The 16820-nt window shown below is 38.4% G+C and overlaps 2 protein-coding genes and 1 long non-coding RNA gene across 6 annotated transcripts; all 3 read right to left on the reverse strand.

Moving 5' to 3' along the window:
• Nucleotides 1–402: 402 nt before the first annotated feature.
• Nucleotides 403–3047, reverse strand: LOC106297185 (transcription factor bHLH119-like). 2 transcript variants are annotated; one of them, XM_013733477.1, is made up of 9 exons: nt 2885–3047; nt 2039–2801; nt 1881–1958; nt 1750–1815; nt 1597–1662; nt 1097–1240; nt 914–1025; nt 742–819; nt 403–655 (listed from the first exon to the last, which is right to left on the reverse strand). In XM_013733477.1, coding segments are annotated over exons 1-7 (1134 nt in total). In that variant the 5' UTR covers nt 2887–3047; the 3' UTR covers nt 403–655; nt 742–819; nt 914–1010. The 2 variants fall into 2 exon arrangements, with proteins under 2 accessions (XP_013588931.1, XP_013588924.1); XM_013733470.1 differs by having other exon boundaries at nt 914–1240.
• A 1198-nt stretch (nt 3048–4245) lies between these two features.
• On the reverse strand, nt 4246–5669 carry LOC106292761. Of its 3 annotated transcripts, none has more exons than XR_001260247.1 (4): nt 5510–5669; nt 4886–5428; nt 4609–4748; nt 4246–4534 (listed from the first exon to the last, which is right to left on the reverse strand). It is a non-coding gene; the product is annotated as an uncharacterized LOC106292761 (long non-coding RNA). The 3 variants fall into 3 exon arrangements; XR_001260246.1 differs by having other exon boundaries at nt 4886–5113; nt 5291–5658; XR_001260244.1 differs by having other exon boundaries at nt 4886–5658.
• A 2006-nt stretch (nt 5670–7675) lies between these two features.
• Nucleotides 7676–10446, reverse strand: LOC106296105 (transcription factor bHLH119-like). Its single transcript, XM_013732164.1, has 8 exons — nt 10234–10446; nt 9363–10116; nt 9207–9284; nt 9047–9112; nt 8904–8969; nt 8235–8546; nt 8065–8143; nt 7676–7968 (listed from the first exon to the last, which is right to left on the reverse strand). Coding segments are annotated over exons 1-8 (1362 nt in total). The 5' UTR covers nt 10236–10446; the 3' UTR covers nt 7676–7963.
• Between the last annotated feature and the right edge of the window lie 6374 nt (nt 10447–16820).

Genomic DNA, 16820 nt, shown 5'->3' on the forward strand with positions numbered 1-16820 from the left:
ACGATAAAAAAAAAAGTTTAAGTCTTTTATAAAATAAAACACAAATATATGAAATATGACATTTACTAAATATTTGTCAATTGAAAAAAAAAAGGAAAATAAATCCGCGCTTTGAAAGCACATGTCAAAATCTAGTAAATTATTAAATATGATTGGTTACACAGTTTTTAATAAAGTAAAAGTTACCTAGAAAGTTGAAAACATCTTATATATTGGAACATCAATTTTTTTTGAAACATCCTACATTTAGGAGCTGAGGAGTATATATTTTGATTATATATACAAAACTCTAAAGCTAATAGATAAATTCAAAATTTTAATTTATAACTATTATATAATATATAGATCTCAAAATTCCCCTTCAAATTGGAACATAATAAAGATATCAAGTATTTAGTTTGGGTAAAATCATTTGAAAAAAACATCATCTAAATATTATAACAAAGACATCTACTAATTTATCTATTGAACACATATATCTCTTCTCTTACTCACCTTATCTGTCTATATTACCCTCAAGATTCCATGTTCTGACATTTACAGAAACAGAAAAAGGGGGCCTACTTTAGCCTTAAACTGACTAATTTTACATGTTACCTCTCTGTTTATATCTTCAACTTTGTTGATTTGCTTGGAGAACTGGTCCTTTATTAACCTGCAACAACACGATGGAGGTGTATCTGTCATATCATGAACATAAACTCATCCCGTAGGAAATTCCTCAGGGCAATTCCTTACTACCTGTTGGTTTGCTGTCCTGATCTTCAGGTTCCTTACTAATTACTTGCATCTGAAACTCAGCTATGATGTTGTTTGATTCTGTACACACATTTTAAAACACCATACTGTGAGCATCAACCATTTGTAGGAACGTATTTATAAGCATAATGGGTTATTGGAAAGTATTTATCACCTGCAACGGGGGAGGAGGGTGTTGCATTTGTGGGAGACCAACAAACTGGCTATAAGGATTCAAGTAACCCGGAAACTGAGGCTGGTTCTGGACCGGGTCAGACTGTTGGACTCTGGATGGGTCAAAGGCTTGAGTGTTTGGGATAGGATATGGCGGTGCTGGATAAGATGGATCTAGACCTACCATGTGAGCCGGCGGCCTAGGAAAAGCTGTGCCAGGGAAAGTTATAAATGGAGGCCGGTTCACACCCATCATTCCCATTGCTGAGGGGGCCATGAAACGTGGCATATTTGGTGTATACATCATCGTCATTCCTGTAGACATCATCTGCATTTTGATTCATGGGATTAGTTGAAATCTCGGTCATGATAAACGTAGAGAGCAAATTCATGACATGCAAGAAACAAAAGCATAATAAAAAGCCTTTATAGCCCGCCCTTGTTTCCAAGTAGATTTATTTAGATTTGCATATCTCTTCCATGAAACTTTTATAACCCTTCTGCAGACATATAGGAACCAACCAGAATCATGGTTGCAGCTTGAAACCCTTGTTGATTAACAAAAAAAAAAAAAAAAAAAAAAAAAAAAAAAAGAGACTCTAAACCCTTAAAATGGTTATGCAAGAGGTCTATGAGCAACAAAGAGAGAGAATATCTTTTGCTTGTTTATTTAGGAGTACATACCTGTATTTGCATCTGAAGCGACTTAACGTACTCGATAGCATCCTCGAGCATTGAAGCTTTATCTGTCTGTTCAAGAGTAGAAGCAGAACAAAAAGTCTCAATTAGAATCACCAAACCGTATCTTGAGTAAGATGGATACATATTAAGGCATACCTTGTTGCAGCGAGGAATGAGTTCTTGGAGAGCCTTCATCTTCTCGTTGATCTTTTCTCTCCGTCTCTGTTACAAAGGAAAAAAGATTACATTTGTTGCTTGAAAGTCAAGAAAGGATAATGTGGAAGAACCCTTTCGGAGATGTTATGCTTTTCCGCAGCGCGTGACCTCTTCCTGGAAGTTGAACCACGAGCTTCTTCACCAGTTTCCTGCACGCCACCAAAACCATGAGGCTTGCTAAACTGAACCCGTCCAAGTGACTAACATGCGCTTCCAAGCTTTGACTTACCTCGGTATCTTCAGCGGCTTCTTCCCTCTCTTTTCGCTTCCTCTCATCCGTCGCTGGTTCTGTTTCCGTCTTTGGGACCCCCGACGAAGATGGTCCGCCGATCTCGCAAACCGTCTCGACCGCTCTGGGAACTGCAAAAGTCTGCGCGACTCCGCCAGTGACCGTCGCTGGTGTCAGACAGGACTCCGGTGCCAAAGACGACGGTGTCGCGCTTGATCCCACCTGCGTCAAATCTCTAACCACCACCGGAACCCACGGTGCAGCTGCTGCTACTTCGACTCCACCGCTTGTATGTATGTTCTCTCTTAGCCTCGAGAAGTTTAAGAAGTTCTCAGCCCTTCTCTCGGCGATGACCTGACCCATCGGTCTCTCCGCCGCCGTTGGAGTGTGAATAGCACTACCAGCTGCTGGTGGTAGGGGTGGTGCGAGAGAGACGGAGGCCTGCGGCTGAGTAGATGGGACGGCGGAGACGACGTCGGAGTAGAAAAGATGGGAGTGGAAATCATCTTCTTCGCGGAGAGGATGATGGAGAAGCCAAGACGCCATTTCGTCTTCGCCTATGAATAGATTCTGATCATCAGACGGTTGCTGTTGGTGATTATGGAGAGGCGGAGGCGGTGGAAGCGGAGCACTTTCTTCTCCGCCGCCGCCGCCACTTCCGCTGCCTCGGAGAATGGGAGGAGGAACAGGTGGTCTCTGTGTCTGGCTGCTTTCAACAACTTGGCCGCTCTTCCATAAGAGCTCTACTATATCATCTTCACCCCTAACCAATAACCATAACTTAATTACATTAAAAAAGGAGTAAGATAGAGAAGAAGAGATAACAAAAAAAAAAAAAAAACTCACATGATAGACTGTTCTTGTGGGCCGGGTAGACAGACAGGTTCAAGGAGGAGGAAGAAGAAGTAGAAGTAGCAGTAGAAAGTGATGAAGAATCATCGTCAAATCCCAAGTCTGGAACAGAGTTGATTCATATAGACACCAGAGTACTCATATTGGAAATTTGTGAAAGTTATATATATGACTTGTATCTATGTACCACCATATATATATAGTATAAATATTCCCAAAAGAGTTTGTCAAAATAAACATTAGCTGTTTCTCTTCTGATTTAGCCATAAAGCTCCAAGAAACCACCCAGAGCGCACAAAAAACCTGCGGAAAACCTCATATACTTTTTTTTCAAAATGATTTATCTTTTTTGGAACATAGTGTGTTTTGGGTCAGATCCTTTGAGTTTATATTCTTTTTTTCCTTCGACCGCGTTCTTTCTGTTCTTTCTCTTAGTTTATCTGAATTTTCACTTCGAATTTTGTGCTTTACACTCTCTCTGTGTGCGTGCTACAAATTTACTATATCTACATGACGTCATCACTTTCCGAGTAGAGACTTTTGTCTTTCTCTTTTGATGGGTCCACATTGGGACATCAATAGTACTCCCTCCGTTTTTTTTTTTAGCAAATAGTTTAACCAAAATTTGTTTGTTTCAAAATATAAGTAGCTTTCATAATTTTAAATAATTTTTATTTTTATTGGATATAGTGTTGCCAATCAAATAATATATACTTATTTATGATTGGTTTAACTACACCTAATTTATTTATCAAATGCTACTTTTAAAAAAATTAATAATTTTCTTAATATTTGTGTATTCATCTAAAACTAGTTACGATAAAAAAACTGAGGGATTAGTATTTAGTTATTTACATATAAGAACAAGCAAGCGTATTTTCCTAAAACCATTTGAGATACCACAACATCCCAGAAGAATCCGGACGATGACCGATAGAGAATTTGGAGGTATATTCTCTCAAAATGAGTTTCTTTTATCAGTCGTAGTAAATATCTTACAGATACTAGTTTGCCAAATATCAAAAGAATCAGCCATAAGACCATCTATCTTTTAGTTGCGTTAGAGCATCATTAATCCACAAAATCCATTAGAATCGCTTATTGATTATTTTAGTAACTAAATGTTTATAAGAACTTTAATTAAGAGACGCTTAAATTCTGTGTCCCAATACTAGTTTCTTAATTAAAGATTGTTAAAAAAAATTATTAAACATTATTTTATTAAAAATAAAATTTATTTATTGAGTAAAATATATTAAAAAAATATCATTTACAACATAAATTTTAAAATAAAAACATAAAAACAAAGATTAGTAATTGTTTTAGATTTTCATAAAAAAGAAAGAACAAGAGTGTTGTGAATAAAAAGAGTGAATGATGATTAAAGAGAGTACAAGAGTGTTCAAAGCACAATATCAACCAGAAAAGAAAGCTTGACATACGGCAAAGAACATTATTCTTACATCGTAAGCAGCAACAACAAGGTATGATTCCAAGCGGGCGTCCTTCAGCAAACTCCAGGGTTCCACGGCGAAGATCGGAACTCAGATGGTTCAGATGAGGGTGCATTGGGTATGCACGGCTCCTGAAGTCGGGATTGTGAGGGTAGTAGAATCCTTCCTCGTCTTTCATTTTTCTAGCCACCTGAAACTTATTATCTTCAGTAAGCAAGTCAAGAAGGAACAAAATGTTGATAGCTAGCAAGAGGGTTATCTTACAGAAAGCTTGAGCTCAACATCACATCTTAGGGAACGTCTCTCTCTCTCTCTCTGTTAATCTTTTTCGCCTTTCTAACACTCCATTTCCATAATTGGATCTCTTCTGGATCCTCAGACACAGGTTTCTCTGGTATGGGAACCTAAGCAAACAAACAAGAAAGAGAATACATACATTATCAGACACATAGCATTATTTGCCTTCCTATATCATGCGTACTCATGGATCCAAAAAACAGCAAGATGCACTTAAAGATATTAATTCCAAGACTGCTCATACCTCATACTCTATTGCTATGCCGATACTAACAGCAGCTTGAACAACTTGGATACACCCATCCTCATGTCCGGACATAACCAAACCCATCATCTTATGCATCACAATAACCGCCATTTTGTCAGCAGGCAAAAAGCTCAATGTGGGGAGCATAAGCCGCTCTAACCTTCTTGCTCTTGTTCTTCTGCAGCCTCTGCTCTCTCTCAAGTCTCAATCACGTCTTTCATGATTCTGCTTTCACGGAGCAAAAACACGAAACCAATATTGTAAAAAAATACAATCAGAAAGCATCAAACCCCATCTACAAGAAGCATTGCATGATGAAACAATCAGAAAGCCACCATCTTTGGTCGTGAATTAAGAAATCCAGAAAGAAAGGTGAATAATATGAATCTATGCCGTCCCAACCGTTATCGACGGCAGCTTTCATGGCAGTCCACTGTAAAAGCTCCAAACGGATTCCTTCCCTCAGAACGGCTTCTTCCTCCGCTGTTAACGCCACTGGTCCACTGGGCTTCCGATTCCATTCTCCTTCCCTCCTCCTCTCTATTGATCCAAGGAAAGCATCAGAGAGAGCATTGATTCAATTGAAACCTACAATAACACAAAGGGCCTCCATGCTTCAACCTCGACTTCTGAGCATTATCAATCAAATGTGAGGAAGAGAGGAGACGATTCGTCTGATGCTGGCCGAAGAAGATTCACTGGAAGCAAGAGAGAGCTACGTGTGTCCGTCCTACAAGAACCCTCTCTTCCATCTCTTGCTTAAAGTAATTGCTATTTTTTTTAAAAAAATTCTAATATCACTAAGTGACTGGTAAAGAACCCGGTTAACGGGGATGGTTCTTAAACCGCCAGTTTTTAGTTAAAAGTTAAAAAACGATTTTTATTCTACTAAAAAACTTCATCCTAAAAACTTCTTATTAATCCGTCAAAGGACACCTTCAATGGTAAAGTTTCTAACACATACTTCTCAGCAAATTAATACTATTATTCTAATATAACTTTTTTTATTAAGCTAAAATATATTTTCATTTAAATAACCAAATCAAAGTCAAGTTAACATGTCTCAATAAAAGTATCATATGAAGTTTTAAAAGCTCTTTATTTCAGATTTTTTCTCATTGTCTCTCTCCTATTTTCTTCATTTCTTCAATTATTTAGATATTTAACTAGATCCTACCATTGCACTTGACAGCTATATATGTAACTGAGATTCTTAAATTAAATTTTTTTTTTAACAAAATAGGAGAGACACAAGTCTGTATCTCAATAAGATGTTTAGAGAACTTTTTCTGATATTCACTTGCCACATGTAATGTTTTAACTAGTTTTTTTTTTTGAAAGATAATAAACTTTAATCAAAAGAATAAGGTATATTAGAATATTGTTTAAAATCTGATCATAATTTATTTTTAGATATTTTAGCGTTGCAAGAGGACTTTGATAGACTGATAGGGGTAAGGAATATCAGACCTATGCAAGGTCAGCTAGAGATCCTGATCCAGCGTCGTTATGCTCTGTCTGGTTCCATTGTAGTCTTGTAATGGCAGCTAGTTTGGCTTTAATAAAAGAGTTTGTCAACGACAAGCTTCAATGTTTTCATAAAACTAGTGATTAAGTGGTTCTATACCCCTTCATTCAGATTTATAAGCGCTCATTTAATCAATGAAAGGTATGAGAAATTTACCGCAGTTTCGTGTCACATTTGCAACAGATTGTTCATAATTGGTGAACGTAGTTTTGAGAACCAGAAGAATACTCGGCATTTGCAAGTAATTTGGAAAGCATCAAAATTTTTAAAGGAAATTTCAACCATTCAAAGATCATTCGTATACCCAAAACACATAATACAAACGGTCAGTCTTGCACGCAGTGTTAGGAAACAACCATTATTTGTCGTTCATATAGATGCAGAGTTACGAGCTTGGTTTACAGAATTTTGATGAATTTGTTTATGTTGATGATAAAAGAAAATATTTTAGTGTTGAGGTTGCTCTTATAGCACCTCCAATAGAAAGTTTTCAAAGAGTATCTCGACATTTTAAAAAAGAAAGAAAAAAATATAAAAGTAAGAAGGAAAACAAAAGATAGTTCTCAAAACATAAGTTATGAAATATTCATGAGATACCATAATACTTATCATCTTATAGTTGATTCAATTATTTTAAAATTAAATCATATTGTTAAGTTATATTAAAATATTATTATATATTTGCTAAAACCATTTTGAGATGGACTAAAAAATCTGAATTTCTTTGTATTATTTATTGTTACTCTTTACAAATAAAAAAAGATTTTGATTATATATAGGAAACTCTAAAACTAATTTAATTCATAAATATCATATAATATATATATATATATATATATATAGATCTCAAAATTCCCCTTCAAATTAGTACATAAAAATATCAAGTATTTACTTGGGTGAAATCATTTGAAAAAGACATCATCAAAATATTTTAGTAAAGACATCTACTAATTTATTCATTGTGGTATATGATTCATACGTAGAATCTCCGCTTGTATATCATCCTTAATAAAGTGACAATCTGATTTCATATGTTTCGTCCTCTTGCAAAACACATGATTACCTGCAATGTAATAAACATATTTAGTACCACAATACATATCTACGGTACATGAGTGTGCAATATAGATGATGACACATCTTTAATTAACTTCAGCTCATTCAGTATAAAACCATAGCTCTATATTCAACTTGTGAATTTCAGACTCTATCGAGCATTTCCAAGAGTAATGACAAGCAATGATCGTAGTCGCAGCATGCAAACATAAGTTCCAGAAGTACTCTTAATTATTGTTTTCGTTACAACGTGTTATTAGTTGCAGGAGAGAAATGTTCATTGTCTTTATAGAAAAACAAGACCGTTTTTGGTGAACACGTATATCTCTTCTCTTACTCACCTTATCCGTCTATATTACCCTCAAGATTCCATGTTCTGACATTTACAGAAACAGAAAAGGGGGCCTACTTTAACCTTGACTAAAATTTACATGCTATATCTCTGGTTATATCTTCAACTTTGTGGATTTGCTTGGAGAACCGACCCTTTATTAACCTGCAACAACACGATGGAGATGTATCTGTCAAATCATGAGCATTAAGCCATCATCTCGCTAGAAATGCCTCAGGCCATTCCCTGATTCTTACTAACCGTTTGGTTTGTTATCCTGATCTTCAGGTTCCTTACTACTACTTGCCTGGCTGAAACTCAGCTGTGATGATGATTGATTCTATAGAAACATTTTAAAACACTATCTTGTGAGCTATCGGCCATATGTAGGAACAGATGAAAAAATACAATGGATAATGGGAAAGAATTACCTGCAACTGAGTAGGAGGAGGAGGTTGTTGCATTTGTTGGAGACCAACAAACTGGCTATAAGGATTCATGTAACCCGGAAACTGAGGCTGGTTCGGGTCAAAGGCTTGAACGTTTGGAAAAGGATATCTTGGTGGTGGATACGGTGGACCTAGACCTTCCATATGAGCCGGCCTAGGTAAAGCCATGCCAGGGAAAGGTATAAATGGAGGCCGGTTCATGCCCATCATTCCCATTGCTGAGGAAGGCATGAAACGTTGCATATTTGGTGTATACATCATCGGCATCATACCACCACCTCTCATTGACATCATCTGCATTTTTGATTCAGGTAAAAATTGACTCGGTCATGTTCCTTCTTCATAACGCTGTTAACGTGGGAAGCATATGCATGACATACAAGAAGCAGAGCATAATAAAAGCGATCAGCTATCAAGTCCATTTATCTAAACCAAGTACCATAGCTTCCAAGTAGACACTTATTGCGTATCCTCTTCCATGAAATTTTTTTATAAAACCTTCCACGAAGATGAGTTTTCAGCAGACATATAGGAACCAAAATCTATGGTCGCAGCCGACAACGGTTGTTGATTAACAAAAATACAAAAGAACTCTAAAACCCTATACCCTTTTACGGTATCTAATACAATTGTTTATTTAGGAGTACATACCTGTATTTGCATCTGAAGCGACTTAACGTACTCGATAGCATCTTCTAGCATTGAAGCTTTATCAGTCTGTTCAAAAGTAGAAGCAAAATATGCTCTCAATTAGAATCATCAAGCAAAGCTTGATGAGCAAGTATAAAACTAACCTTGTTGCAGCGAGGAATGAGTTCTTGGAGAGCTTTCAGCTTCTCGTTAATCTTTTCTCTCCTTCTCTGTTACAGGAAAAAGAAAAGAAAAGTGAGATTAAACAGGAGATCCATTACATTTGTTGCTTGAAAGTCAAGAAAGGATAATGTCAAGAAGAACCCTTTCAGAGATGTTATGCATTTCCGCAGCGCGTGACCTCTTCCTAGAGGTTGAACCACGAGCTTCTTCACCAGTTTCCTGTAACGCCACCAAACAGTTTGACTGACTCTGCACGCGGTCAAAGTGACTAACATGCACCTCAGAGCACTGACTTACCTCGGCATCATCAGAGGGTTCTTCTCTCTCCTCTCGCTTCCTCTCATCATCATCAGCTTCTGTCTCTATAAGAAACAGCTCCGTTTCGGTCTTTGAGACCACCGACGAAGATGGTCCGGCGATCTCGCAAACCGTATCAACCCTCTGACCAAGACTTTGAACTGCAAAAGCCTGCAAGACTCCGCTAGTGGCCGTCGCCGCCGAAGACGACGGAGTCGCGCTTGATCCCACCTGCGTCGAATCTTTAACCCACTGTGCAGCTGCTGTTTCAACTCTACCGCCCGTATGTATATTCCCTCTTAGCCTCCAGAAGTTGAAGAAGCTCTCTGCCCTTCCCTCGGCCATTACCTGACCCATCGGTCTCTCCGCCGCCGTCGGAGTGTAAACAGTACTAGCTGCTGGTGGCTGTGGTGGTGTGAGAGAGGCGGAGGCCTGCGGCTGAGTAGATGGGACGGCTGAGACAACGCCGGAGTAGAAAAGATGGGAGTGGAACTGGTCTTCTTCGCGGAGAGGATGATGGAGAAGCCAAGACGCCATTTCGTCTTCGCCTATGAATAGATTCTGATCATCAGACGGTTGCTGTTGGTGATTATGGAGAGGCGGAGGCGGTGGAAGCGGAGCACTTTCTTCTCCGCCGCCGCCGCCACTTCCGCTGCCTCGGAGAATGGGAGGAGGAACAGGTGGTCTCTGTGTCTGGCTGCTTTCAACAACTTGGCCGCTCTTCCATAAGAGCTCTACTATATCATCTTCACCCCTGACAAAGAAAACCAAACCCTAACTTTAGATTCCTGTCATTACATTGCATGAAAAGAAAAAAAAAAGTGCCGTGTGAGTAAGAAGAGATAAAAGAGACAGTCAGACCGGAACTTACATAATGGATTAATGTTCTGGAGGAGATTGAGATTCAAGGAGGAGAAAGAAGAAGAAGAAGTAGAAGTAGAAGTAGAAGAAGGTGAAGAAGAATCATCGTCGGTTCCAAAGTCGGGAACAGAGCTGATTCATATCTTAAGACATAAAGATACAAAACCCTCTGGGAGTAGCCCAAAAACTCATTGGAAACTTGTGAAATTCTGTGTATCTACCCCTTTTTATCATTTACAAAGTATATATATATATATTACAGAAATTTATTAAGATAACAATAAAAATGTTTTTATCTCAAATATAGCACACGGATATCAAAATAACCTAAATAGAATGTACTGAAGATGTAAAGACATTCATACCAAGAAATTTGTTGATAAAAATTTATAGTTTAAATTTAGGGATGTGGTTTGAGGTGGACTTTAAGATTTTCTTAAAAATAATAAATAATATTTAAAAATTTAAAATAATTTCAAAATATTTTTTTTTTAAAAAACTTTAAAAAATTCAAAAAAGTTTCGAATCGAAAAATTATCTTTTCTCAAAAATATAAAGAATATTTTAGTTATTTAAATGTTTATTTATATAATTTAAGAGTCAAAAGATCTTTTAACTTTTTAATAAACTATCTTTTGGTAATTTTCTTCTTTGTTCTTTTGGTAAAAAAAATCATTTTAGGGTCTTTTCTGAGATTTTTCCTATATAGTATTGTTAAATTAAGTTATTGTTAAAAGTAAATAAAAGATTTTGACATTTAAAAAGAAAAAGTTTTTGTTGTTCTGGTTTCATTTCTGGTTTAGCCAGCCATAAAAGCTCCAAGAAACTATCTATAGAACACAAAAAAAAAGAAACTACTTTTTTGTTTTTGTTCAACACAACTGAGATATTTTTTAAAGGGTTATGTTTGGAAGTTAGTGTGTTTGGGTCAGATCCTTTAAATTTATTTTTCTTCTACTGATTTTTTTCTGTTTTTTCTCTCTGCTTGTCTGAATCAGTGGCGGAGCCATATGGTGGAGAGGGGGGTCAGTTGACCCACATGACTTCTACAAATAAATGAGTTTAACTTATGTATGATTGATTTTGGCTGGAACATTTGGTTGAGATCAATTAGGTTGACCTCACTAATTCGAACCTTTACTTTGACCCATCTTAAAAACAATTTAGAAGTATTACATAATTATTTTATTAAATGACCCATACGAGAGATGATGCTGGCTCCGCCACTGGTCTGAATGTTGACTCCGAAGTCTGTGCTTTACACAAAGAATATGCCCTCCCTCTTTTTGAAAATTTTACACCCACAGACACTTTATGAGTTTTCAATTACATTTGGGGACACATTGCACTTGCCACACATATTCTGTGTGACTAAAGACTTTCATACCCTCAAAATTATTATCTCTCTCGTTACCTTCTTTCTCGTTACTTTTTTCGATAATTAATAAGTAGATTTCTTTTAGAAATAAAATCTCACAAACAACAATCTTCTCATCGACGAAATCCCTAATCTTCTTGTCGATAAAATCCCTAACCCCACCAATGGAACCTCTCACTCTCTCTCTATCGTCGATGGAGCCAAATCCCTAACCCCATCAATGAAACCGTGGAGGAGCAAGAAGTTCTTGTACCTTGGATCTGCAAATTCTCTGACTTACGCGGTGATTCCAGCGACTCAGAGATTTCTTGATGCGATGAGAGTGTCTCGGAAGTGAAGCCGTAAAGATAGTGGAGACGATGAGTTGAGAAGAAACATGATGGATTGTGGATTCTGTTTATTTATTCTTTCCATCGTTAGTCTTTCTAAAGGAAAGAGTAAACTCCTTTTATTTTTATTTTTTAAAACAAATAACCTTATCTCTTCAGATTCTCAAATTAAGAAAAGTAATTCGAACCCCTTTATCTCTCGACATTTTCTCGATCTAGAAATCAAATTTTGGAAACGAACCGTAATATTCTCGATCCAAAATTCTCCATAACCCCCTTTCTCCCTGCCAACATCTTCTCCATCTCTATTCTCGAGCATACATCTATCGGTCTTCTCTACCGCCCATGGAAGCGATGGTGGCTATGAACAAGGCGGTGGTACCTATGAACGGCGGCGCTTAGTCCCATGGAAGCGGTGGTGGACACCGTGGTGAGATGGCAGTGGATACCATAGTGGAGGCGGTGGTGGTTGTGGAGGAGGCAGTGGTGGACGCGGTGGAGACATGGTAGTTATGAAGGTGACGGTGGCTCTCTTGGTCAATGTGTGCGTGGATATTGTTGATGTGGTCGGAAGAGTTGTGGATGAGGATCGGTGGCTTTCTTGGTCAATGTGTGTGTGGATATTGTTGATGTGGTCGGAAGAGTTGTGGATGGGGATCTCGTCGTCAATGGTTGTGTTGATGTGATCAGAAGAGTTGCGGATGGGGCTTTCGGTGGTGGATACGAAAGTGGTAATAGAGGGAGAGGAGGTACTAGAGGTGATGGTAGCTCACTTGGTCAATGTGTGTGTGGATGTTGTTGATGTGGTCAGAAGAATTGTGGACGGGGATCTCATGGTTGTGTGTGGATATTGTTGATGTGGTCGGAAGAGTTGTGGATGAGGATCGGTGGCTTTCTTGTCATGGTTGTGTGTGGATGTTGTTGATGTGGTCGGAAGAGTTGTGGATGAGGATCTCATGGTCAGTGGTTGTGTTGATGTTGTTGATGTGTCCGGAAGAGTTGCAGATGGAGCTCTCGGTGGTGGATATGAAAGTGGTAAGAGAGATGGAGGAGATAGTGGAAGTGGTGATTCAAACGAAGGTGGCAATTAAAACGAAGGTGGTAAATGAGGTGGAGGAAGTGGCGATGGCAGATATGAAGATGATGATGGAGGTGGTGATTGAAAGGGGGATAGTGATAATGTAAGTGGAGGAAAGAGACACTGGTTCTGTCCCGTAGAAGAAACTAAAAAATGAAAAAACAACTCTTTGATCAAAAAGAACTTTTCTAATTGTGTGGTCCAAAATGTTAGATATTTTCCGTTAGATCCTACGACCAAAAACAATTCACGTGCTCCCATATACCTACTTTTTTGTTACACACTTTTAACATTAATTGCAACTCAAAGCAAACTTAGTTATTCTAGTTACAGCTCATTAACCTTATTGTTTTTCCTTAAAGGGAATAGACTTCTCTTTAGACCAAAAACAAAGATATTTCTGTACAAAAAAAAGACAGATGTATAGAAAATGTGTGCCAACTTGCTATTGTGTCTCTGAATGTTAAACAAAGTCATATTGTGTCTTTCAATGTAACTCTCTCCCTCTTTTTCTTCTCTGCCCCGGAAATGAGTGTCCCTGTGCGTGCTATGACGTTTGCGAAATTCACAATGACGTCGTCCCTCTACACGGAAGCTCTTTTGTCTCTTTTCTTTGGTCTCTTTCATCTCTTTTGATGGGTCTGGACATAAATTATATTTTCATATGAGAACAAGCAAGCTAGTGGTATTCTTCTAAAACCATTTGAGAAACCACTATATCAAAGAAGAATCGGGAGGATCGATTGAGGAGGAGAATATTCTGTCAATGAAAAATGAGATTCTTGTATCAACTGTAGTAAATACTTTTTTTTTGAACTGACTGTAGTAAATACTTCTTTTTTTTTGTAAAAAGGCTTTCATATTAAAGTGCAAGAAACTACATAGTATGAGTTTTCACTCATAAGTTTGATAAAGTTTGACACAAATCGAAGGGTATAGAGACCCTAGATAAAAATTCACATTTAAATCATAGAAAACAAAATAATTAAAGACATTAACTAGTGATTTTAGTTCCCTCGGCCACGATGACCTTTTTTATCTCTTCCACTAACCCTTGTCCACCCCATATCTTGAATCTTTTGTGGTGGTTTTATAGTCCTTCCACCTCTAGTTATGGTGTAACTAGAGGAATCTCCAACCACAACAAAACCATTACCTTTCCCATATACAGGCGGAGTATCCTCCGTATGGAAGTTGTGATGATCAAGAGTGAGAGGAGAACGAGGATCAATTGATTGCTTAATTTTAGAAGTTTCAGAGTCTTCCAAAATGATAGAATGTGATGGAATGGTTTCCATAATATGTGACTGAACTGGCGCAGCTTTCTCCGTTGCTAACAAAGGTAAAGTGTGATTAATTTGTGAGCAAGGGTTCGAGTGTACCTCATGCGAATGTGTAACCGGACTAGCAAATGCATCCTTAGGAGGAAGAGTGAACAATGGCTTTTTGAAAGTCTCATGTGTTTGTTGGGCAATGGGTGAGCGTGAATTTGGCTCCGGATGATCTACACCAGATGCGGAGGAATTTGGCAACAACTTAACAATGTCCACCATTAGGATCTCTTCATTTGTGACATGATGCTCTTTTGTAATAGGAGCATAATCTTGTGACTGAGGTGGTAATAAGCACCTCTTCTCCTTTTGTCCAAGTGCTCCACACGTTTCACAAGCACTAGGAATCTAAGAGTACTCAACTTCTACGAAATAGATATTACCTTGTTTGTCATCAAGTGCAATGAGCTTCGGGAATGGTTTATCTAACTCCACCTCAACTAGTATTTTTGCTTCCCCCATGTTGATTGGATCTAAACGGGGCTTGTGTGTAAGCATAGGCTCTCCCAAACCCGATGCTATGTAGTTGATTTCTAGTCTAGAGAAGCAAGAATCTGGAATATTCTTAAGCGTTACCCACACCGGCAAGGTAGATATCTCGGGTGTTTTAAATGAGTCAACAAGATTCCAAGGAGCCACAAAGAGTAGACAATCATCAACATGCCACACGCCTTTTTGAATAACCCATTTACGAGTATTTCCATGAGGAATATGGAATAAATATGACGAGTCTCCTACCTTTCGGCAGGAAATCTTACATTCCCGACCCCATAACCTATTCAGAACTGCATGGATAAGACCCCCAGGCGGATTTGAACACCTATGAAACTGTCCAACAACATATTCTTCCCTGTTCTCTGGTCCTAATCTAAGAACCTTTGCGGGAATTGTCACTTGAGGTGTACTATCCGGACGATTAGTTGGTTCAGTAGCACGAAAAAGGTTTCTAGAAGACTGGTTCATGCGTGCAGCCCATGGGAATCGAAGACTACCATCTTCCTTAAGATCTGGAGGCGGAATTGTTTTTACCGGTAGATACGGCTTTGCTTGTTCAGGAAACAACCTCTGTCATTTCTTGGTCTTGGGACCATTTACAATAGCCTCAGCGATCGTCGGCGAGAAGGAATCTATCTGATATTGAACCGCCTCAGAGACTCCTAGATGTGGTGGAGGAGGAGTGAAGTGAAGAGGCTTGGACCACGCACCCAAAGACTGAACAAAAGTATTTTTTTGGTGCAGTATTCTCATTTTAATTAAGCTCATCCTTGTCATCTACACCAATTAAGTCAGAGCTTGCTGGTGGTGGAGCTTTGTCTACAATGACCTCAACGACGAGAGACTCGTGGACGGCAGCGACGAGAGAGTCATGGACGGCAGTGGCGAGAGAGTCATGGACTGCAGTGACGAGGGAGGAGTTATGGATGTCAGAGATGGTGGAGGAGTCGTGAGCGGCAGCAACCATAGAGGATTCCTGGTCGTGAGTCACATAAGGTGGGACGGCTGAAGATGTTGGTGGAGCACCACTGTCGCCGAGAGGGGCGACTATCTTCAAATCATCCAGCGGACCCTCATTCTCACCATTTTCAGTCAGAGAAGTACCTGACTATGTTTCAACCATAGGACCAGTCAGAGGATGCGGTGGAACGAGCTTCAACGCAGCCGGTGCTGAAGCTTCGTGAAGCGGGTTTGATGACCATCGATTGAGGTAGGGCCATCTAGGATCTGGAGTCGTAGCTTGTTTTTCATCAGATTCGACATCAACAACGGTGCCGGAGCTAGGTGGTTTGTTTGCATCAACTCGTGTCGTCGAAGCTTCAATGGTCGTCTCCATGGTTGAAACAACTGAGCTTGGAGAAGACGCAGAGGTTCTGAAGTAGAGCACATAACTAGCCGGCGACGGTAACTCGGCGGTGAGCTCGCCGATTGAGATTAGGACACAAAAATTAGGTCGTCTTTTTTGTCGCGATTTTAGGGGCGCGTGACTTCAGACGCGCCTTCAAAAATAAACCTTAACTGTAGTAAATACTTATTGTTTTCGTTTTGCTTCTCTATTTATAAACTGATTTTGGTTGTTCCTTGAGCCTTTTCAATAGTGAATAGAGATTTTTGTTTTCTTTAGAGCATCATTATCCACGGTTTTTTAGGATGAAATTCTTAGGAAAATGTAAGAAACTGTTTCTTAATTTTCAACTAAAAAATTAAGAAACTATTTCTTAAAGTAATTAAAAAATAGTTTTTTATATTTTCCTTAAAACTCCGTCCTAAAAACTGTGGATAATGATGCTCTTAGCTTTAGCTTTAGGGTTTTTAGTTTTAGTCCATATTGGAGAATATATAAAGAGACGTTGATATTCAGAAGTTTTTTTTAACAGTACTTCTACAATTTATTTTTTTATTTTTGGCAAAAGAAAGAGAAAAGATTGGAAAATATAGAAGAAATTTAGAATGAACTACTATTTTGACAAATCTTCCTTTTAATAT

The sequence above is a fragment of the Brassica oleracea genome, chromosome C1 (assembly GCF_000695525.1).
Source record: "Brassica oleracea var. oleracea cultivar TO1000 chromosome C1, BOL, whole genome shotgun sequence".
In the NCBI taxonomy this organism is placed as follows: Eukaryota; Viridiplantae; Streptophyta; class Magnoliopsida; order Brassicales; family Brassicaceae; genus Brassica; species Brassica oleracea.

Bases quoted from the DNA above. Each gene is read 5' to 3' on its own strand.
- LOC106297185 (XM_013733470.1), bottom strand. The intron at 1,816-1,880 runs GTTCTTCCACAT...CCTTTGTAACAG, and splicing joins AGCATAACATCTCCGAAAGG to AGACGGAGAGAAAAGATCAA. The intron at 1,241-1,596 runs GTATGTACTCCT...ATCAAAATGCAG, and splicing joins CGCTTCAGATGCAAATACAG to ATGATGTCTACAGGAATGAC.
- LOC106296105 (XM_013732164.1), bottom strand. The intron at 9,113-9,206 runs GTTCTTCTTGAC...TTCCTGTAACAG, and splicing joins TGCATAACATCTCTGAAAGG to AGAAGGAGAGAAAAGATTAA. The intron at 8,970-9,046 runs GTTAGTTTTATA...ACTTTTGAACAG, and splicing joins TCATTCCTCGCTGCAACAAG to ACTGATAAAGCTTCAATGCT.